The sequence below is a fragment of the Haliotis rufescens genome, unplaced genomic scaffold (assembly GCF_023055435.1).
Source record: "Haliotis rufescens isolate VD_foot unplaced genomic scaffold, xgHalRufe1.0.p SCAF_3, whole genome shotgun sequence".
Taxonomy (NCBI): domain Eukaryota; kingdom Metazoa; phylum Mollusca; class Gastropoda; order Lepetellida; family Haliotidae; genus Haliotis; species Haliotis rufescens.
Window position 1 is genome coordinate 1,314,478 of NW_025964001.1, and position 23,035 is coordinate 1,337,512.

At 41.6% G+C, this 23,035-nt stretch overlaps 1 protein-coding gene across 1 annotated transcript in view; it reads right to left on the bottom strand.

Annotated features, from left to right (window-relative positions):
- Positions 1–4,957: 4,957 nt before the first annotated feature.
- The window catches only part of LOC124148470, a 59,627-nt gene continuing 41,549 nt past the window's right edge, over positions 4,958–23,035 (bottom strand). Inside the window, exons 28-44 of the mRNA XM_046519568.2 lie at positions 22,344–22,414; positions 21,886–22,043; positions 19,407–20,591; positions 19,185–19,279; positions 18,400–18,933; positions 18,106–18,283; positions 17,016–17,200; positions 16,175–16,848; positions 14,185–15,608; positions 10,783–14,033; positions 9,976–10,272; positions 9,495–9,611; positions 9,167–9,311; positions 8,826–8,962; positions 8,457–8,545; positions 6,448–7,586; positions 4,958–6,206 (exon numbers count right to left, since the gene is read on the bottom strand). Coding sequence (XP_046375524.2) covers positions 5,918–6,206; positions 6,448–7,586; positions 8,457–8,545; positions 8,826–8,962; positions 9,167–9,311; positions 9,495–9,611; positions 9,976–10,272; positions 10,783–14,033; positions 14,185–15,608; positions 16,175–16,848; positions 17,016–17,200; positions 18,106–18,283; positions 18,400–18,933; positions 19,185–19,279; positions 19,407–20,591; positions 21,886–22,043; positions 22,344–22,414 — 9,968 coding nt within the window. The 3' untranslated portion in view covers positions 4,958–5,917. The remainder of the gene's footprint in view (positions 6,207–6,447; positions 7,587–8,456; positions 8,546–8,825; positions 8,963–9,166; positions 9,312–9,494; positions 9,612–9,975; positions 10,273–10,782; positions 14,034–14,184; positions 15,609–16,174; positions 16,849–17,015; positions 17,201–18,105; positions 18,284–18,399; positions 18,934–19,184; positions 19,280–19,406; positions 20,592–21,885; positions 22,044–22,343; positions 22,415–23,035) is intronic.

Below are 23,035 nucleotides of genomic sequence, written 5' to 3' on the forward strand. Positions count from 1 at the left end.
ACAGGGAGGAGGTATCAGGTATGTGAGGTGTACAGGGTGGAGGTATCAGGTATGTGAGGTGTATAGGGAGGAAGTATCAGGTTTGTGAGGAGAACTGGCAGGAGTTATCAGGTATGTGAGGTGTACAGGGTGGAGGTATCAGGTATGTGAGGTGAACAGGGTGGAGGTATCAGGTATGTGAAGTGTACAGGAAGGAGGTATCAGGTATGTGAGGTATACAGGGAGGAGGTATGAGGTATGTGAGGTGTACTATGAGGAGGTATCAGGTATGTGAGGTGTACAGGGGTGGGGTATCAGGTATGTGAGGTATGCAGGGAGGAGGTATCAGGTATGTGAGGTATAAAGGGAGGAGGTATTAGGTATGTTAGATGTACAGGGGTGGGGTATCAGGTATGTGAGGTATACAGGGAGGAGGTGTCAGGAATGTGAGGTATACAGGGAGGAGGTATCAGGTATGTGAGGTATACAGGGAGGAGGTATCAAGTGTGTGAGGTATCCAGGGAGGAGGTATCAGGTATGTGAGGTGCACAGGGAGGAGGTATAAGGTATGTGAGGTATACAGGGAGGAGGTGTCGGGTATGTGAGGTATACAGGGAGGAGGTATCAGGTATGTGAGGTATCCAGGGCTGAGGTATCAGGTATGTGAGGTGCACAGGGAGGAGGTATAAGGTATGTGAGGTATACAGGGAGGAGGTGTCGGGTATGTGAGGTGCACAGGGAGGAGGTATCAAGTATGTGAGGTGTACTAGGAAGAGGTATCAGGTATTTGAGGTGTACTGGGAGGAGGTATCAGGTATGTGAGGTGTACAGGGAGTGTATCAGGTATGAGATGTGTACAGGGAGGAGGTATCAGGTATGTGAGGTGTACAGGGAGGAGGTATCGGGTATGTGAGGAAATCTGGGAAGAGGTATCAGGAATGTGAGACGTACAGGGAGGAGGTATCAGGTATGTGAGGTGTACAGGGTGGAGGTATCAGGTATGTGAGGTGTATAGGGAGGAAGTATCAGGTTTGTGAGGAGAACTGGCAGGAGTTATCAGGTATGTGAGGTGTACAGGGTGGAGGTATCAGGTATGTGAGGTGAACAGGGAGGAGGTATCAGGTATGTGATGTGCATTGGGAGGAGGTATCAGGTACGTGAGGTGTACAGGGAGGAGGAATCAAGTATGTGAGGTGTACAGGGAGGAGGAATCAAGTATGTGAGGTGTACTGGGAGGTGGTATCAGGTATGTGAGGTGTACAGGGTGGAGGTATCAGGTATGTGAGGTGTATAGGGAGGAAGTATCAGGTTTGTGAGGAGAACTGGCGGGAGTTATCAGGTATGTGAGGTGTACAGGGTGGAGGTATCAGGTATGTGAGGTGAACAGGGTGGAGGTATCAGGTATGTGAAGTGTACAGGAAGGAGGTATCAGGTATGTGAGGTATACAGGGAGGAGGTATGAGGTATGTGAGGTGTACTATGAGGAGGTATCAGTTATGTGAGGTGTACAGGGGTGGGGTATCAGGTATGTGAGGTATACAGGGAGGAGGTATCAGGTATGTGAGGTATAAAGGGAGGAGGTATTAGGTATGTTAGATGTACAGGGGTGGGGTATCAGGTATGTGAGGTATACAGGGAGGAGGTGTCAGGAATGTGAGGTATACAGGGAGGAGGTATCAGGTATGTGAGGTATACAGGGAGGAGGTATCAAGTGTGTGAGTATCCAGGGAGGAGGTATCATGTATGTGAGGTATACAGGGAGGAGGTATCAGGTATGTGAGGTATCCAGGGCTGAGGTATCAGGTATGTGAGGTGCACAGGGAGGAGGTATAAGGTATGTGAGGTATACAGGGAGGAGGTGTCGGGTATGTGAGGTGCACAGGGAGGAGGTATCAAGTATGTGAGGTGTACTAGGAAGAGGTATCAGGTATTTGAGGTGTACTGGGAGGAGGTATCAGGTATGTGAGGTGTACAGGGTGGAGGTATCAGGTATGTGAGGTGTATAGGGAGGAAGTATGAGGTTTGTGAGGAGAACTGGCAGGAGTTATCAGGTATGTGAGGTGTACAGGGTGGAGGTATCAGGTATGTGAGGTGAACAGGGTGGAGGTATCAGGTATGTGAAGTGTACAGGAAGGAGGTATCAGGTATGTGAGGTATACAGGGAGGAGGTATGAGGTATGTGAGGTGTACTATGAGGAGGTATCAGGTATGTGATGTGTGCTAGGAGGAGGTATCAGGTATGTGAGGTGTACTAGGAGGAGGTATCAGGTATGTGAGGAAAACTGGGAGGAGGTATCAAGTATGTGAGGTGTACTAGGAAGAGGTATCAGGTATATGAGGTATGAGGTGAGGTGAAAGGGGGTTTAACGTCGCGTCCAACATTTTTGCGCTTATATAGCGACGTGCATGCACGTGTTTGTGTGTGTGGCTGTTTGTACTAGTCCGGACTGATACCGATTTATTGCGCTAGCACACTGAACTACCATGCCGCAGTTAACATGAATACCCCATTCAGACACAGTATACTGACTCCGAGCCGACGAGTCCTTCTTTTATCCCCTCAATGCCGAGAGCTAGACAGGGTAACAACAAGTACCATTTTTTAACGTCTTTTGGTATGACGCGGCTGGGGATCGAACCCCGGAACTTCCGCTCTCCGGGCGGACGCTCTACCATTAGACCATGGAGGAGGTCTGTATGTGAGGTGTACAGGGAGGAGGTATCAGGTATGTGAGGTGTACAGGGAGGAGGTATCAGGTATGTGAGGTGTACAGGGAGGAGGTATCAGGTATGTCAGGTGTACAGGAAGGAGGAATTAAGTATGTGAGGTGTACAGGGAGGAGGTATCAGGTATGTGAGGTGTACAGGGAGGAGGTATCAGGTATGTCAGGGGTACAGGGAGGAGGTATCAGGTATGTGAGGTGTACAGGAAGGAGGAATCAAGTATGTGAGGTGTACAGGGAGGAGGTATCAGGTATGTGAGGTGCACTGGGAGGAGGTATCAGGTATGTGAGGTGTACAGGGAGGAGGAATCAAGTGTGTGAGGTGTACAGGGAGGAGGAATCAAGTATGTGAGGTGTACTGGGAGGTGGTATCAGGTATGTGAGGTGTACAGGGAGGAGGTATCAGGTATGTGAGTTGTAATGGGAGGTGGTATCAGGTATGTGAGGTGTACAGGGAGGAGGTATCAGGTATGTGAGGTGTACAGGGAGAAGGTATCAGGTATGTGAGGTGTACAGGGAGGAGGAATCAAGTATGTGAGGTGTACTGGGAGGTGGTATCAGGTATGTGAGGTGTACAGGGAGGAGGAATCAAGTATGTGAGGTGTAGTGGCAGGTGGTATCAGGTATGTGAGGTATAGAGGAAATAGGTATCAGGTATTTGAGGTATAGAGGGAGAAGGTATCAGGTATTTGAGGTATGCAGGGAGGAGGTATGAGATATGTGAGGTGTACAGGGATGAGGTATTATGTATGTTAGGTGTACAGGGTGGGGGTATTACGTATGTGGGGAGTACAGGGAGGAGGTATTAGGTATGTGAGGTGTACAGGGAGGGGGTATCAGGTATGTGAGGTGTACTAGGAGGAGGTATCAGGTATGTGAGGTGTACTAGGAGGAGGTATCAGGTATGTGAGGTGTACTAGGAGGAGGTATCAGGTATGTGAGTTGTAGAGGAAAGAGGTATCAAGTATGTGAGTTGTACAGGGTGGAGGTATTAGGCATGTGAGGTGTACTATGAAGGAGGTATCAGGTATGCGAGTTGTAGAGGGTGGAGGTATCAGGTATGTGAGTTGTACAGGGTGGAGGTATCAGCTATGTGAGGTGTACAGGGAGGAGGTATCAGGTATGTGAGGTGTACAAGGAGGAGGTATCAGGTATGTGAGGTATACAGGGAGGAGGTATCAGGTATGTGAGGTGTACAGGGAGGAGGTATCAGGTATGTGAGTTGTACAGGGAGGAGGTATCAGGTATGTGAGTTGTACAGGGTGGAGGTATCGGGTATGTGAGGTGTACAGGGAGGAGGTATCAGGTATGTTAGGTGTACAGGGAGGAGGTATCAGGTATGTGAGTTGTACAGGGTGGAGGTATCGGGTATGTGAGGTGTACATGGAGGAGGTATCAGGTATGTGAGGTGTACAGGGAGGAGGTATCAGGTATGTGAGGTGTACTGGGAGGAGGTATCAGGTATGTGAGGTGTACTGGGAGGAGGTATCAGGTATGTGAGGTGTACAGGGAGGAGGTATCAGGTATGTGAGGTGTACTAGGAGGAGGTATCAAGTATGTGAGGTGTACAGGGAGGAGGTATCAGGTATGTGAGGTGTACAGGGTGGAGGTTTTAGGTATATGAGGTGTACAGGGAGGAGGTATCAGGTATGTGAGGTGTACAGGGAGGAGGTATCAGATATGTGAGGTATACAGGGAGGAGGTATCAGGTATGTTAGGTGCACCTAAGAGGTCACTTTGCTTGTCGTTGGACGGGATCGGGTGGTCAGGATTGCTGACTTTGTTGATGCATGTCATCGTATTCCAATTGTGTGGATCGATGCTAATGATGTCAATTACTGGATTGTCTGGTCCAGACTCGATTACTTACAGACCGCCGTCATACAGCTGAAATATTGCTGAGTTTGGCGTTAACAACAAACAAACAAAACTGAAGCATCGCAAATTGCGGAAACTATAGTAATAACCAATCGTGCAAGATAAAGCTCCTTTTCATTTGCTGATTTCTTCTTTCTGAAGAACACATTTTCTGTATTTGACCTTGAACTATGAAGGTCATTGACCTTTTGTGCCACTATCCACCAACAGTGACACTTAAGATGCAAGGTTTTCAGAAATCCCATGGAACACATTATCAAAAAATACCAACCAAAGATTTGGAAATTATATATGGAAACACTCTTGGACTACAATGGCATGTTGTGGAGAAAACTACGGTTTTGGTTGTTTCTGACAAAAGAAAGTATATGCAATTGTGATATGGAAGCATATGTTTATAGCAGTTCAATACATCATTGGCACAGGGTAATGTTACATGGTCACTTTAACGTCTAGCTGGTTAAATAAAAGTGATGAAGACGTAAAGTCTATTGTAACAGTTGCAATAGTTAAAACTGTTTTGCGATTCTGTTGCAACAGTATTGTGATATTTTGATGAGTAGCTTTACATTTCTGAAACGCACTACGATTCCTTATCTGGCCAACCATTTCTATTGATTGTGTTTAGTGAGCTCTGATAATAACCATTTCTGGAAACAAAATTCTGATTTCGAAGTACTGGTAAGGTACTCACAAGAACTTGCGCTTATCGGTTACACACCACGATGACAACAAATACGGAAAACGATAATAACGTTTATTGCGTTAAACTAAACTAAGATAGATACTCCTGTTTTAGTATGATCACATGGACACGACACTCGGTTCAAAGAAAGTAATGTTTACGTGATATAGATTACTTTCATAATTAATATCAGTAGCATGTTGTCAAACACATGATCAATTAACAAAATGACAATACGTGTCATCAACATTTCTTTTAAGGATGGGAATATCTATTTATATCTTTACACTCATTTCATATAAATTTAATACATACACTCAATGCAATCTGCAAGTTAGAAACTTAATTTGAATGCTAAAGACGTTAATTTGCATATACATGTTTTAATTGCTTCCTGAAATAAATTTCTTGGCTGATGTCATTTGCATTCCACATACATATTTAACATAACTCATAATATGGATAATATTAAATTAACACTCAGATTGTGAATCAGATTATTGTATAATAAAACTGAAGATTTTAGAGTTCACACAAACAGCTAATAGGCTCCACTCAAATGAGTTACAAAAGCAGCACAGCATAAACTAAAAACGACAAAACTGCAAGAATTGCAAAATACATATAAAGTCTTTCTTTGGATGCGGTTACTTCAATCAACAACTTTGGTAAGGGCTGTGTCTGAGCTCCTTATGTTTGAATAATTTGTTTTCCTGTGAGGCATCTTGGCTCGCCCTGGGCCCATGAATAAGTCAGACGTGCTGCTGTCATTCACCTGAAGACTGTCAGGCGTCTCGTCCTCAACTTGTTCCGTGGTAGAGGTCGACCCGGAAGTCGTCTGATCCGTGTCTACTTTACCATCACAGTGTGGATCTTCTGATGTGTGCCTTGGTAAGTATACAGGATTTGTCTCTGTGTCTGGAGGACTGTCTGGCAAATCCCTTTAAACAAAAAATATAGATGTCTTAAACGTTGATCCCACAAAAACACACCAATACATATGCATTAAGATTCGCCAATCAATGTGACGGACACACCATGTAAATCAAGCTGTAAACCATTGATGACTGTCAGATCCACATAATCAGACTCAGAATATAATTAAATATTACCATGTCTGCTGTGATGCTATAATTTGATAAAAAAGGGGCATGATAACACGAATTTAATAATATTACTTACCAAATCTTTGCTTGACTCCGAATCTTTTTGTACTTGCGACTTATGTAAAAGGCAACACCAAGACAGGGCAGACAAATGCACACAAGTATAGCAAGAATCTTCGGAATGTTCAGGACACAGTCGTAGGCCGCCAGTCTGTCTTCACAATCATACAGAAGGGAACAGGTTGCCTTTAGACATTCATTGATTTCCTTCTCACAGAACTCTCCCTCGTAGCCATCCATGCACACACAGTGATATGGTTGAAAGCTGGTTGCTCTGCCTGGATGTTCACAAGATAAGGACGTTTTTCTTGGAGCACAGGTACCATGATAACATGGGCTGATTAGGACAAACACATGGATGGACAGGGCGTGGCTGTAGCTGTTATTCTTATCAACAGCCCGGAGTGAGAATTCGATGCCCCCATGGAACTGCTTCAGCGTCTTCATCTTCAGGTTACGTTTGGTAATAGTTTTGCCCGAGTAGCTCACGGACATGTTTCGGTATGTCTCTTCATCTTCCCCTGACACACTGACGGGTGTAAGTGTAAAGTTGGCTGCCAGTCCACTTACATCCTTTTGAAGGATGTTCAACTCCTCAGGGTCATCAACATCTGCTATCCAAAACGAACCCAGAGAGTGATCCGTAAGGTTACCTTCAACATACACCTTGTGAATACTTTCAACAAACGATGGTATTGGTGACTTGGTGTCCCTCTGGTAGAAAGTGACGGGTGGATCATTAACATTTGAGACATTGAAGTGTATTCTCTTCGTAAATGTACTTGGTACTATTCCCAAATCATGTACGAAAACTTCCGTTGCATTTACAAGAATGCTATCATAGCCATTAAAATCCTTTACTGGTCGGTAGGATAATATTCCCTCTGCGGAAAGGTTGCTTTGGCCATGATCAGGATATTCTACTATTGTAAATGTTAAATTGTCATTTTGTAGATCGTGATACTTGATGGCTTGATTTACAAAGCTGTCTTCAATACATTGTACAACAATGGTGTCAATGATGGGGGGTGTATTGTTCACAAGTTTGGACACAATGGCTCCGGAAAGCATCCTTGGACTCGAGTAAGCAGTCGCTGTCCTCTTCTCACGTGTATTTGATTTTGTCAAGCTTCTCTTGAAGACTAAATTGCAGATCTGAAAACAAGGTTCGCGGTCATGAATTGATTTGGATTAGTGACTTACATCTATGCCTAGGTAATAATATAATAATGATATCAGGGAGACATGGGCAGTAATCACACAGTTACACCAATTATCAATAGCATGTATCCAATACATTGAGGTCCCTTAATAAATTAGGCCGGTCACAGATTCACAGAGGTTGTCACACAAGCAAATGTCAAACAATAAGTGAAATGCTGGGCTCAGATAGATACAAATTGTGCTGCACTTTTTGTATTATGAAATGACCCATACAGACTGAAATTGAAGCAAATTCATGAAAATACAGATTTGCGTTAACAGGGGTTGCTAATTGCAATCTCTATGTTGTCTACACTTGTAAACTACCCCGTTCACGCCCCCGTTTGAGACCCTAAATTGTTAATAATACTGGTGACAATTATCCCAGGAATTTGTCCAGATCTCCGAATGCCACTTCTGACTTGATAGCCGATAGACAAGGGAAAAGCCGATAGACAAGGACAAAGGTCATCACATACAGTTATATCTAATCAGGTCAAGAACCATTAATAGATATCATGTTTATTAACTCGTGTTTCAATAATGAATACTCATAAATATTGTTTACAGTAGTTTTTAATGAACCTCTTAAAATGAGGTTAATGAGTGAATATCCTTAAAATGACCTTGAACTATGACACAACCTTGACACTTGACAGGTTTTAATAAGTTAATTTAGGTAAAGTATATATGTTCGTAAAAGTGACATTTAATCTTTCCTTTAGTTTTGAATCGGTAAATCGTATGTCTTATTCAGAGTAGATCATTAGCAAATATAGTGTAGAATACTTGCACCGGTGTATACCGAAATCAATTAATCACCTGAAATGTATGAAGATCACTCCTCGTGGCGTCATTCCTCAAAGATGAAGTACCACAGATTTCACTGACATGGCGCCAGACTTTGTCACCTGTGTGCAAAAATAAACTCACGATGAATATAATAATGAACAGTGTTTCCCTTCAAAGTGGAGCAGAGGGATAGCCTAGGTGTTAAAGCTTTTGCATTTCATGCTGATGTTGCAGGTTCGATTCCTGACACGGGTACCATGTGTAAAGCCCATTTCTAGTGTCCTTTGCCATGCTATTGATGTGCTATTGCTAAAAGCGGCATAAAACCATACTAATTCACTAGTTGTAATTATGATACAACACAGTCATGCTAACGAGGTGGGATAGTCGTATTTGTACCTGAGTCCCATAGAATGATCGCTGATTCCAGGTGTTCGTCAGTTGGGGATATTGGCAAATCAACGTTGATGGCTTCTTTAAGTTGTACATTGCTGATTGGAGACAGGTAGAACGTGGGACTAACAACATTGTAGAGTCTGCACAGAAGCATAATGAACATGTTTAGAATCTAAATATTGTGATTATTCGGTATTGCTGCACCACGTCATAGTGTGGAACACAAAATAATTATTAGTATTTATTGGAAGTGAGGTTGGTATCCTTAGATTCATGTAAATAGCAGTACAGGGCAACATCGATACTAATATGTACATGCACTTGCTTTAGAGAAAAAGCTTCACCTTCCAATGAGGAACCGGGACAGCTGTGTCGATGTGATGTCAGGGCTGACGATGTAAGGGGAATAATCCACGGCGGCTGGAGCACCGTAGGCCTTATGTTGGTCTGCCTCGCTCAGTACACCAACCGATAAGGCGCCACTGGAAACTACACAACTGCAGCCATTTAGTACGTAGTAGAGTTGAATATGTTTACATAGAAAACAACTCCATTATAATTGTCTGGAAATTTAAGTAAGTTGACACATATTACAACATTAGCAACAACTGCACAGTTCTTCTGTTCGACAATGACATAATAAATGCTGCGTGTTCTGTCTGATCAACTTACCTGCCACTGATAATTTGCAAACAGAACGGTTGTTCTTTGCAGATGACTCGGAGATGGTATCGCCATCAATCACAAGTGTTTTGTTGGTGCCCTGCTTTACGATCATGTCTTTCTTGCCTGGACAACATACAATATCACTAGATTGTATTAAAATAACAAAATAATTACACTTGTAATATGAACGATAATATGTTGTTTGTTTATTGTTTAACACATCAGCAATATTTCAGCATCATTAGGGCGGTCAGTGTATGATCGAACCTGGCCCAGGCAAACCAGTGAAAGATAATATTGGCGACTTCTTACGCAGTCTGTGTTAGGTGAGATGCAATCAACCAAATCACCGAGCCTGGCCACCCAATACATAGAGCCAGTTCTTATAAGGTAATCAGGGACTTATCTTAACCTGGAATCCCCACAGGGGAATAATATGTTGACACATTTACACGACACATAAACAAATACGTAATTAAAAAAGTACGTTTAATGCAGGTCTTCTTTGACGTCAAATCTGTTTTCTTGTGAGCTCTACTGACAGATGTCACTGTCTGGATGACACATTTGCCTGGTTCCAGAAAGAGAGGACTATTCTTGAAGTCCGCACTCTTGAGGCCATCAGAGAAGTTTCTATTGAGAAATTCAGACACTGACGCATTGACTGCACCATGAGAAAGACTAATATCCCCCTTCAGGACCTCGACACGTCGTGTTGAGTTTGAACCCACCCGCATTGTTGGATATATTTCTTCTACAGAATCTTCACTAGCCAGTTGCCAGTCTGAAACATAAATTTAATCTCATAAACATAGTTTTAGGAATGTTGTTCAAACACTTATGAAATGGAGAGAAATGGTACGGCTGAACTATGCAAGATTCACGTTTACCCACGGGCACGGGTAGGGTATTGAAAAATTAAGGATAAAAAACAGTAATAAAGTTTGGGTAAGACACCTCAGACCACCTTTCCAAACAGCACCAATCACATACTGTTCCATCTGTACACAGTTATGGAACTCTTTGCCTTTGAATCTGAGAAACTCTGCTTCTAAGGAAACGTTGAAGTCTCTCCTCAAAACCCACTTCTTCACTTCAACTTTTCAATAGATCTCCTGATTGTTGGCATATGTACATAGACATTACTTTTTAACTTTGTCACAGCGCCAGTGAGCAACTGTCGATGGATATTAGGCGCTTTACAAAATTAATTATTATAATTATAATAATAATGTACCTATGAATACTATACATACATGTAGGTAAAAAGGAAGAAAATCAAGATGGGTCTCACCAAAATAGTCCACATCACTATGTGGATCATCCCACTTGATTCCAACCCGGTCATTGTACTCAGTAAGTGAAACATTCAGTCCAGGCACATGTTCTGCTGAGACAAACAGTGGCACTGGTTCACTAGAGGAAATGTTTGGGGACTTGATGTCAATGATAAATGGACAACATGCAGTGTGGTTCAGACCAGCAGAATTTACCACAGTAACACCAACAAAATACGTTTGATCCTGTTGAAGATTTTCTTTTGTTGAATTCAAAGTGACATTCTTCAGTCTATTATGAAGGGGAAGTTGAAGAATATCATCTAGTCCACATTTAGTTCCAATTCCAACAACAACGGCGATGATGTCACTGAAATCCTCTGATATCTCCCAACTAGCACTGACAGCATGGTCATTTCCAATGAACATAGCAGGTTCATACATGGAGTACTCAGGATCAAAGCAGGTCACATCAGTTACCACTGGAGGTGTTGTGTCGATGATGATGGCGTCAGACTTGATTTCTGTTTCATAACCAGCATGATCAGTTACTTTCACATCCAGATAGTAGGCACTTAGGTCTGAATCATTGTAGTTAATGCGATCAGACATCTGAGATGGCGCCAGTGTCAAGTTGCTGAGCTCGAAGTGCTTGATTGACAATCCCTGTAGTTCTGTACTCTGAGAACAGGAACCTTCAAAGCCACAATTTTCTTTGCAAAGATCCTTGCAGGGAACACAAAATGACATTTGTTTTTCATAAGGCGCAATATTGGCAGTTGTATTCTGAGAATCTGACAGACCAATGAAGATATCCTTCAGCCCACTCTGTGAATCATAAAAAGCTCTTCCATACCTACATGGATTTATTTGCTGGAGCGGTAGTCTCACTGATGAGAGGAGAAGGTTAGTTGTGAATGGGTCAAACGGATCATCAACGTGTGGAATATTTCCATCATTGTTCCAGGTGAACACTGTAGCTGCCATATGTCCTAGAATGTTCAGTCCAGCATGTTGTCCCTTCAACTCACCATTGACGAAAAGATTTATATTCCATGAATCTGCTGATGGTGTTGAATCATTTATTGCTTGAAAGGAAAAGTCGTTCAGCGATACTCTCGGATCAAAGTCTACATGGACACTATGAACTTTGATTCTTGATTGATCTTTGGCCCAGAAAAGAATCAGCGGCTTTGACGTGTTGTCATTTATAGTTAACAGGACTCCAAGGTTCCAACTGTCATCATCACTTGCTGCAGTTTTTTCCCCATCAGGACATGCACTCCCATTGCAGTTATCTATAAATATCTTCACGTAAGCCTTTAGAATATCATCAGGATTTGGAAGATTTCCTTGAACAAGACCAATGACAGATGAAACATGGCGTCCTGCGGTAGCTTGAAGTGAAAATGAATAGTTCCCTTCCGTTAGTACCATCGGGTTCGTTTTCACTGCTCCCTTTTCAAACAGTTGCAAAGAGGGGTCAAGTCTTGCATATATCTTGACCTGGATATTGTCTAAAACATCAACAGCGTGAGATTGGAAGACACCATCTAAGATAAGTATTTCCTGTTTATAGTCATTCTTCAGTACTTCTCTCTCAGTTTGACATGTAGAATCATGAATGTTGGTGTTGATGAGTATTGTGCCTTGTAACAGGTTCGTATCACCCCAAGACCTTGCACTGTACCTCCAGTCTGACCCAAACTTTATGTTTCCAGTCACTGGAGGGTAATAATCAGCTAAAATAGGTTGACTTGTTACAACTTTCTTCAACCCTGCCTTATTAGCTGCGGTAACCTGTATATAGTATGGCCTGGTTGTGTCCAGCATGATATCGTTGAAATGGGCATTGGAAGTTGAGACAGTAACAGAGCGTAAAATATTTGTTTCTTTGGTGAAAACTGACGTTGAATCAGTGCAGAACGATCCTCCTAATAAAGTCACTGTGTAGTCATCAATGAAACTTTCTTCATCTGTAAATCCTGTCATGTTTATATGAATGGAGTGCAGTTGCGTGGCATACAGAATACCAGATGACTGTCGACCATCAATACTCACTTGTCCTGGTTGAGGTGGTGTTGTATCAATTGTAATTGGTTTACTTGATGCAATCCTGCACATTCCTGCCTCATCTTCAGCTTTGACAAGGACATAGTAAACATGTGAATGATTTAAATGTAGACCTTTTATAGTTTTTATCGTGTCTTTGTTGACATGTTCAAATGGCACAAGCGGCTGAAACACAATATTCTGACATTCCAAGCTGGTATTTGACTCTGGATATTCTTCAGTATCAACAGCAACCTCATATTTCCGAATGTTGAAGTCAGATATAAAATCAGACCATGATACTTCTATTTCACTTGTACTGGATTGGTACTCAGCAACTTCTATATCTCCTGACACGATGTCTGTTCCAAATCCAACTCTGATTCCATTTGAAAATGACTCTTCATAACTTCCGGCAGAACTGTATGCCCTCACTGTGATGTAATATGTTACTGTTTTCGCTGTTAGATTTAAATGCTCAAAAACATAACTTCTGTTCAGACCAACATTTTCAAAGTAGTGAACATTGGATCTCCTATCTGCATATCTCCGGTCATTCCCTATAGCCACTTCATAGTATTCTATTTTCTGTGATGGGTCCATATCATCAATTTCTCCAAACGGATCCCAATTTGCTGCAAGGTAATTTGTAGGGAGCTGGTAGTTGATGTCAGCAGCAATGCCATCTCGAACATTCCCAGGAACTGGAGGCTTAATCTTGACCATCACACCATCAGATCTACCTTCCATGGTGCGGTTCAGTGCATCGGTGGTTCTCACAATGACTCTATATGTCTTCATATACCCCAGTGTAAGTTCATCATTGTAGAAGTTATGCCCATTTCCAGGGGTGTGTTCAAATTCTTTGATAAGCTCCCCTGTGATGTCCTCTACTGCCCACTCAGCTGAAAGAACTGGACAAGGATCAGAGTAGACCCAGCTACCCTGAATGGTCGACAGATCATGTTGACTGTCAACGTCATCAGATCCTGCTCCATCCAAAACAACTAAGTAGGGTTTAGGGCTGACAGCCACTGGGTTACTTTCTTTTACCGTGAACAGCCCGGCTTTGTTGAATATACGGACACTGACGAAGACAAGGGCTCCAGTTTCTACGTGTAAATTTGAAAGTACAAACAGTCCATCAGACAAACTGACTTTTGTGAATGGAACAATATCCGTCAGTCCTCTCTTACTCCCAAGTCCTGCTTCATACCTGAAACATACAACAATTCTTCTAGTATAATGATTATAAGGAAGGTAGTTCAAAAGGAAACAACTTTGTATGAATAGATGTTTCAATAAACTTAGGAACACTATTGTTACATTTTTATCAATGTTAAGTAAAATGTGTACTTGTCATTCACCTGTCGATCTGTGATTCGGGGTCACTGAATCCATTCACAAAGGCAGATATGTATGATGTTTGATGCTGACAGCCAACTTCCTGTTTCGATGATAGGTTAGATGATGTGACTATTGTGAGTTCCCCAATGGTTGGAGGTGTCTGATCAAATATGATTTCTTTGAAGAATTTACTGTGCAGATGAGCACCATTGTCAATTTCTAGAGTAACAGACAGAGATGAAACGCCATCTTGCAAAACTCCATTTGTGTCAAAGCTCCAAAGTCTCTCAGTCGCAGATAGTCTTGAAACCACTAATATATGCGAATTGCCTGGTCCTGTTCGTGCAGTGATTGAAACGTTGGTGATGGTACTTTCTGCTTCTTTAAAAAACCGCCAAGAACATGTTACAATTGTTAACCTCATTGATATGAAGGGTGTACAATCATAGTCTATGACAGAAGCTGGGGACTTATCGACTGTGATTGGAGGCGAACTTATGAAAGCCACGTTGCCTGCCATATCAGTGCTATATGTTGTCACGAAATATGTGTTGTTTGCTGAAAGACTTATCTCCAATGGATCAAGACCTGACTTTGAAATATTGGCTTCATGTTTTTCGCCAGAGAGTGGGAGGTTCCCTATTGACCAGGATATCACAGACTTCATATTTGCATCCTCTACAGACCATGTCAATGGTAGACTTGTAGTTTGGTTTTCAAACACAACGGATGACGTCATCATTTTATCTCTGTACTGTTGTTTTATCACTGGAATTTCATGGTCGACCATTACACCATTTGACGAGGATACAATGTATGATTCCTGACATTCCACACCAGTTACAGCCCGGACTGTAACAAAATACTTCACATTGTTGAAGTTTGTATTTGTTATTTCCGCATATCCTGCACCGTCACCGACCATCGTAAGTCCATAGTTCGTGAAATGCATTATATCACTAAGGTATGGTTGTGTTCCGATCGCCCAGTCGTAGCTGGTTATTCCACATGCATCGCTACCAAAGCCATCGAATGACATAGCTAGACTCGAAAGATCCCGTTGGAAATCTGTATCTTCACTGACACTTCGACCATCGTAGACTGTTCCAGGAGAATTCCCCTTCTCTACGTGTATTGGTCTTGACATAGCTTCTGCGGTCAAGCCTGCTCTATTTATAACTCTGATAACTACAAAGTATTTGGCAATGTCATCTGATATAAGATTGAGAGCATCCACTGTTACAGATGACGTGCTTCCATAGCTGGTAAACTGTTCACTTTGGGTGCACTGTATGACATTGTCCTTCACACAAAGCAGGCTTTCAGCTATGCCACTTTCCGGATCACGAGCTGTCCAAGACACATGCATTGGCTGATCCTCCATGTGGATTACATTTCCCAAATCATCAAGCTCCTCCTCTTGTCCAGGTAGACCTATCATTACCTAGAACATGTAAAGCAATTGTTGACATATATAATTATAGATGTATTTGCTTGAATATTTGTAGCATTGTATAAAGTTTTCTTGACAAGAATCGTGGTAGCGTTTGCATATAAACTTCTTTGGTTCGTTGGTTTGTTGTTTAACGCCGCACTCAGCAATATTCCAGCTATATGATGGCGGTCTGTAAATAATCGAGACTGGACCAGACAATCCAGTGATTAATATCATGAGCACGATCCATGTAATTGGGATTGATGACATGCATCAACCAAGTCAGCAAGCCTGACCACCCGATACCGTTAGTCGCCTTTTACGACAAGCATAGTCACCCTTTATGGCAAGGATGGGTTGCTGAAGACCAATTCCTCCCCGGAATCTTCACGAGTCCTTATAAACTAATTTGAATTCAAATACATAAGATTTGAGTACTATTTCAAAAAGTAGAAATACATCATTGTGTCCTCATTGTCATCTTGAAAATAAAATAAAATTATCTTTTGGTTAATTCAAATGTCCTTTTGAACTACTACTGAATCCCTATTATTTTGTAGGATGGTGATACTCACTTTCTTTACAGTTGGTGCTGTAGTGTCAATAAGAACTCCACTTGATTCTACTGATGTTGCAAGAAGAGCATTGTTGAGAGCTGTGACGGATGTTGTATATAAAGCCCCATTTGTAAGAGGAAGGAAATCCAACTGTATGTCTGCCTTTTCAACTTCAATGACTGCAAATGTCTCATCTTTTGGCCAAAACCTTTTTTTCTGACCCCCGATCTTTTCAAATATAGTGTATCTGTATTCCAGGATGCCTGACTCTTCATCTGTAAAATACCACTTGACACCAATGTGTGTAGAATCGCTCTGGTATTTGCCTGTTTGAGAATCTTGTATATAAATCATGTTGGGTGGTGTTTCGTCGACCAGATACCCATCACTGTCTGCCGGTGTTTCAAGTCTTGCTCCATTTATTGCTGTGACTTGAACTCGGACATGGTCCTTGTGTTTTGTGCTCATTGTATGATCAGTATAACTGGTCACGGATCCAACATGGAATTTCTTTTTTAGTTCATCATTTACAAATACCATCATTGTATATTCTGGTACATGGCTTTCTGGGTCAGTGAAGTTGGCCCAGGAACTTGCAATAGTGGCCGTCTCAGAGCTGAACTCCACATCACGCAGAAGATCAGCACCATCAAAGACATAACCAAGCAGTGGAGGTGTTGTATCTACCAGCACTGAAACAAAAAGTGGAAAGGTTTAATTGTCAACACTATCCGAATGAAATCATAATGGTCAGGAACGTGGAAAGACCGAGTCCTCGTTTCACAGATTTCTATATACCATTTTCTTCTTCCTCTTGCCATTCTAATCTGTATCTATATCTATATGTCTATAAATGTACCTCCATTAGAAGTTGCCTGAATTTCCTTCTGATTGATTGCCCCGTTGAAAGCAACAACTGTTGAATAGTATGTTGTGTTGTGGTGCAGAGTTGTGACATTGCAGGCAGCTTTAACATGATGCGTAAAATTTGTAAAAGGAAGAAGGTCGTCAGCTCCAGCTGTTGTTCCAACACCCCAGAGATAACTGAAAGTATTAATGATTGTCACATTAATTCATTCAATAACTAGGATATAACAAAAAGTATATGATGTATGAGAATGAGGTACTGCAGAAATGTGGTGCAGAGATGTCAACCACGTGACACGCACATGACATGCACTTGTTGGGCTATGGGATTTCATTTGCATGCCATTACGATGTTACAGCAAGTGAACTTAGATGCAGCGACTGACGGAAGCCCAACGCAACAACGCCAGGAGAACAGGAGAAACATATTCAGCTGTAGTCAGATTTTAGCATGCAGCACCAAACACCTTTACAAGACTTTGGAATCGTAATCAGACACACGGGAAAAACACGTGACCTTCCCAGTTCCGGTAGACCACGAGAGCACAGGACAGATCCATACAGCTACACCACTAACGTGCAGGAACCACCACGGATACCTCTATAACTATGGCAATACCAGGATATTGCATAGGATATCAGCCCAGACAGTGAGGAACCATTTCTGCGTTGAAAGTAATCGTGTTGGACGAGCAGTTCGAGGTGTCATTTTGACGGATCTGCCTCGTCAGCTGTGACGTCAATGGTGTCAAAGTCAAAGGGTATGGCGACAATTGCGATGGAGACAAGTTTGGTTTAGTGACGAGTTTACAGGCATCGCAAGTTACGTTTTGCAGTAAACTTCGTACAAGAAGTGGACAGATGTGGTGGTGGTGGTGAAAGTGTGATGATGTGGGCAGCAATCTCCTACTCTGGTCCATCCATCTGTTTGACTACCAGTTATATGATGTATGAAATATACATCTAAAATCACTTTTGCATTCTTTTTTGAAGACTATATATTAATGTTACTGGAAACCGATTTCATAAAAACCTATAATATTGATATATAGTGCATTTAAGAAGTAACTGGTGTCACTTACCTGTCAATACCAGATTCTGGATCATAGAAATCTACCCACTGTGAACAAATCATGTCAGTATCATGTTGATATTCAATATCCTGCAGCAGCTTGTTCCCATCAAGTACTCTACCAATGACTGGAGGTGTAAAGTCAATCAGTATTGGGACATCACCATGGCTTGCAGTAGAGAGATCCACTGTAACCAAATACCACAGCAGTGTCAGGTGATAGAAAAGATTCATACACAATTAATAATTGTCCAATATGCAGTTTTAGTTTGCAGTTAACAATGTTAGTGAAGCTTCTCCTTACCTGAATTTACGGCTCTGATTCGCACCCAAGCCTGCACACCTGGTGCTAAGCCAAGATCTTCTATCACAAGGTATGGGTCGGCTCTGTTTAGGAAGGGATGACGACTGTAGGATCTCACAAATACGTCATACTTTGTTTTGCCAAGACCAAAGTCCACCCTAGCAATACCTGATCCATCGTCTGATACATTGAAGTAGACGCCCAAGATATCAAAATCCTCATCAAACAACAGATCCCCTACCTCATGTACAACTGGCTGTGTTGTATCAACTGTTACAGGTGTAGAGTGACACACCGTTGTAACCAAGGCTCCTCCATGAACAACATTGTTGATAGCTTGGAAGGTTATATAGTACTGACCATCAGCCAGATGGAGGTTCTTGCCCAGTCCGGTATATGTCCAGTCTTGCCTGGTTTGCAGCTGAGCATGTGGATCGGTGAAGTTCACAACATCAGATCCGCACACAGATGTCCCAGCAGCCCACGTGTAGCCCCAAATACCACTCTCGTCATCATGGAATCCATCACAGTTTCCTTTATAAAAGTAAACAAGACAACAATGGCAAAAAACACATTGAACATATTAGTCACTGTTATACTAAGAAATATATTTTGCATATCACCACAATGTGTCTTTGATAGGCATTAGAAGTTGGAGGGACACAGAGACACAGGGTATATGTATTTCATGATGCAACTATCTAGTGTCCCAGTACAATTCGATATATTTCCAAATGTGTAATCACGTAGACCATGGAATGGTATACCTTGGAAAAACAGATTACCTGAAATATAGTTGTTAGCGAGCGTATACTTTGAATCTTCAAGAGGTTTGTTGCCCCCAAAAACCGTTCTTCCAGCATTCCCATCAATTATGTTTCTGTAAAAGACATTTATTCCATGTTATTTGTTCTTTGGTATATAATATGTGTGTATACCATTTTGTGAAATCATATTACACATAAAAAATAACACAAAGAAGAAGTACGTTAGTTTGTGAGGTTTACCTGTGGTTGAGCTCCTTGGTAACATCAATGCATCTCTGAGTAACAGCTGCCTTACATCCATCTGCCCGTAACACATCAGAGACAGCTTCTCCCACAGGACCAGGTTCTGGCGGAGTGAAGTCAGCTAGAGTCCCTGTTGATGGCAGGTAGGCAATGTATCCTAGAGTGTTGGTGATCTTTGCATTAACAAAATACTGGGCGCCATGTTCAAGTGATGAGTGGGAGAATTCGAGAAATGCACTGTAACCAACACCAAGCCTTTCGTGGTGAAAATATGATGCAGCAAGATGAAGTTTTGCATTTGCTCCTACTACAGTTTCCTGCAGATCACATGCCTGAGTATGCATTTCATAGTCAAAGGAAATACATTTTGATCCTGTCTGCATACATAGTCTTGCACATTCAATATCATTAACTGCATACGATGTGGAAAATGGAGCAGACGACAACTTTCCAGCCTTAGATGGGGCAAAATATTTTAATGTGGACAAGACGCCTTGTCTCTCATTCGTGTTTTTCAAGTAAAGAATTTTCCAATCCAAAATTTCTTTTCCGAATTCTCCAGGACTGTATCCCACAGCAACCGAATGATTAGGTGTAAGTGGAGAATCTTCAAATACGACAACATTGGCTTGGATCACTGTCCTATGACTTGTAAACTGATAGCCAGCATCCACTCTTCCATCTGGAACTGTATTGTCAAAGGTGTCGAGCATGCACATAGCTGTTGCCTCAATGCCTTGTTGGTTTCTAGCCCTGATAGTCCAATACAAAGGAACTCCATGAGGCAATGAGATTGTGGGTAATGTTAAGGAGGGCCCTCTCATCTCAACCAATGATCTCACATCTCTGCCACCACGAGAATTACCAATACTATAGTGTAGAGTAAGGGGGCTATTTTCATCTTCACTGTCAACTTCCAAGATGAATGCTGTGTCACTGGGATGTCTTCCATCAAGTTGCCGAACTGAGCAACTCCCTGACAAGGACCTCTTCCTGTGGTCACAGTTAGGGAATCGTGGTGGAGTTTTATCGTTCAGATCAACTCGGTGTTCCCAGATGGTACCAGTGTATGTGGGGCTTCTCCAATGCCATATGTCAAAATGCATGTTGATAATGAAAAGTATTTTAACCCATGCTCTTAATCGTAGTTCAAGTGGAGTCAACTCTACATTAAGTTTTTTTCTGAAATATAAGATGAATTCTGTCTTAAGTTACATACTGATATATATCATAATTTTATGATAATATATAAACCCCCTTAAAAGAAAAATAAACTTACTTATCAATGGAAGTTGCAACTCTAAAGTGATGCAATGAAATAATATAATGGGTCAGTGTACAAGAAAAGAATGAGGAGTGCCCAAACACAGCTACCCTTAAAAACACAATACAACAGACACCGATGTCACAATGATCAGCCATTGTGCAATGGTCACACGAGATTTAGCAATGCAGGCTACCCTAAAACCTGCTCAAGGTGATCAAGTCTGAGGGCAAACCTAAATGCATTCCCTGTGATCTCTCGATCATATTCAATTGTCAGCATGAATGAAATCATAGTGCTCAATGTGGATGGGTATTATCATCCATAAAGATGATAATCTCTTCCTCATAACACACCAAGCAGACCACCCAGTCTGATGACAAGACCAGTAAGACACCCGGGTTGTATGCCAACATACACCAGAAGGATTCCCACTCCTTTTGTGAAGTGATATGGTCAGTAAATCATTCCTTCAGACACGTGCCTGCCATTTTTGAAATTTAGAAAGCATCTGGATTAATCCGTGAAATGCAAAGGTTGCTCGTGGTTGACACTGTTAAGATAGTGATTCACTGAAAGCGTCATATCCTTCAGCACCACGACCCTTCTGTGCATAAAATCTATTCCAAAATGTCTGTTTGCTAATGCAGGTCCCTGCCACCCTTAAAAGTTCATTTTAAAGAGGTCGCGGCTTGATGAATCTCTTTCCTGGGTAAATGTGGCCAAGAAATGGCACGCTCTCAGAAGTTTCAACCTTTGAAGAACTGTGTTTGGTCTATCTTTGAGATGACCAGTTTAGCACTCATACTCCATGCAGTTATGTTAAGCGCTGACCAACCTCTGTGGTAACAATGAGGCACCTAACCTTGATGCAGGTGTATGCATGCTGCTTGGCAGAATCATTTTCAAAGTGCTTGGTGCTTTCAAAGGTGTTTTCAAGAAAGTTAGGGTATTTGAGTGCATACATTTAAGTTTCACTTGTTGCATCATTTGAGGGTTGAATCCTGCACTGATAAATAAGTTATGCACCATACATTGTGTATTGCTTAAATATTGTGCATGAATTTACATAGCAGGGGAGTAAAACACTATTCTCAATTTATCAGTTTGTTCTTTCTCCAGTTTTTTTTATACCGCTGATCTTATGCCAAAAACATGATCCAAAGCATATTCGCATTTGTTATTAAACAATGACTACTTATATGTACTCACATGGCAACAGCTGGTACTTTTGCGTAGTTCATCTCCAGTATAAAAGGAAAACTTGTTCTCATCAGCCATCCAGTAAGAGATATTCCAGCAGATGCAATTACGATAGATATGCCAAAAGATACTTTGACTTTTCCCGCAACAAATGGTCCTATTCTTGTCTAATACACAATAGAACAATGATACATATATCATACAAATTCTGTAACATCATAATATTCGTTCACAATACTACCACATGATTGACTACACTTTACCCGATGGGGCAGTGAGGTAGCCTAGTTGCCTGGGTTCATGTGAATCCCATTTCTGGTGTCCCCTACTGTGATACTTCTGGAATTTTGATAAAAATTGGATATAACCCAACTCACTCATACAACCTCACAGTTCCATAACAAAGTCTTCTGCATTGTATATTCAATGTGCACTTAAGTTCAAACATGATGTGGTATTAGACTCACCGACATAGTTGATTTGACTGCCTGTACATCCACAGAAACTTCTTGACCAAGCTCTGCGCCAGCATCTATAGCTGCAATGAAAGATGTGAAACATCATATAAAACATCCCAACAAGCACCATGTTTACTTCAATAAAGGGCAGAATAACTAGCTTAAACAGTAAAACAATTACAAAATGTTGTACTGGATAGAATAGATAGCACAGAATGGCATGGGTAAAGCCAGATATCATATTTAAAGGAATAAGAAATGCCTCTGTAAGGGCTACTAACAAGGAAAAATCTGAAAGAACCAAAATACAAGTAATTACATTTGACAATTGATCAAAGAAGACGGCAACTGTGTAAGTAACTCTCGGTATTACAGTTTTGACCTAAACGAAGTACAAAATCAGGTGTTTGGCAATCATTCTAGTGAGTATATTGGTTCAATTATTAATCTATATTGTAACACATCAGGGTACAGACGCATAGATACAAAATGTTTTTGCATTATATTCAAACACAGAAGCATTTACACTTTTTCTGGACTGTGAATCCCATTCTGGTGTTCCCTGCCATGAATTTGCCAGAATTTCTACCATGACATTGAAGAATGCTTGATTCTGTGTGGTTCAAAAGAGAATTCCTATTTGCTACGGAAGCCCTTTTTTAATATATTAAGCATTTTCACACAAAACAACGTGCGTATGA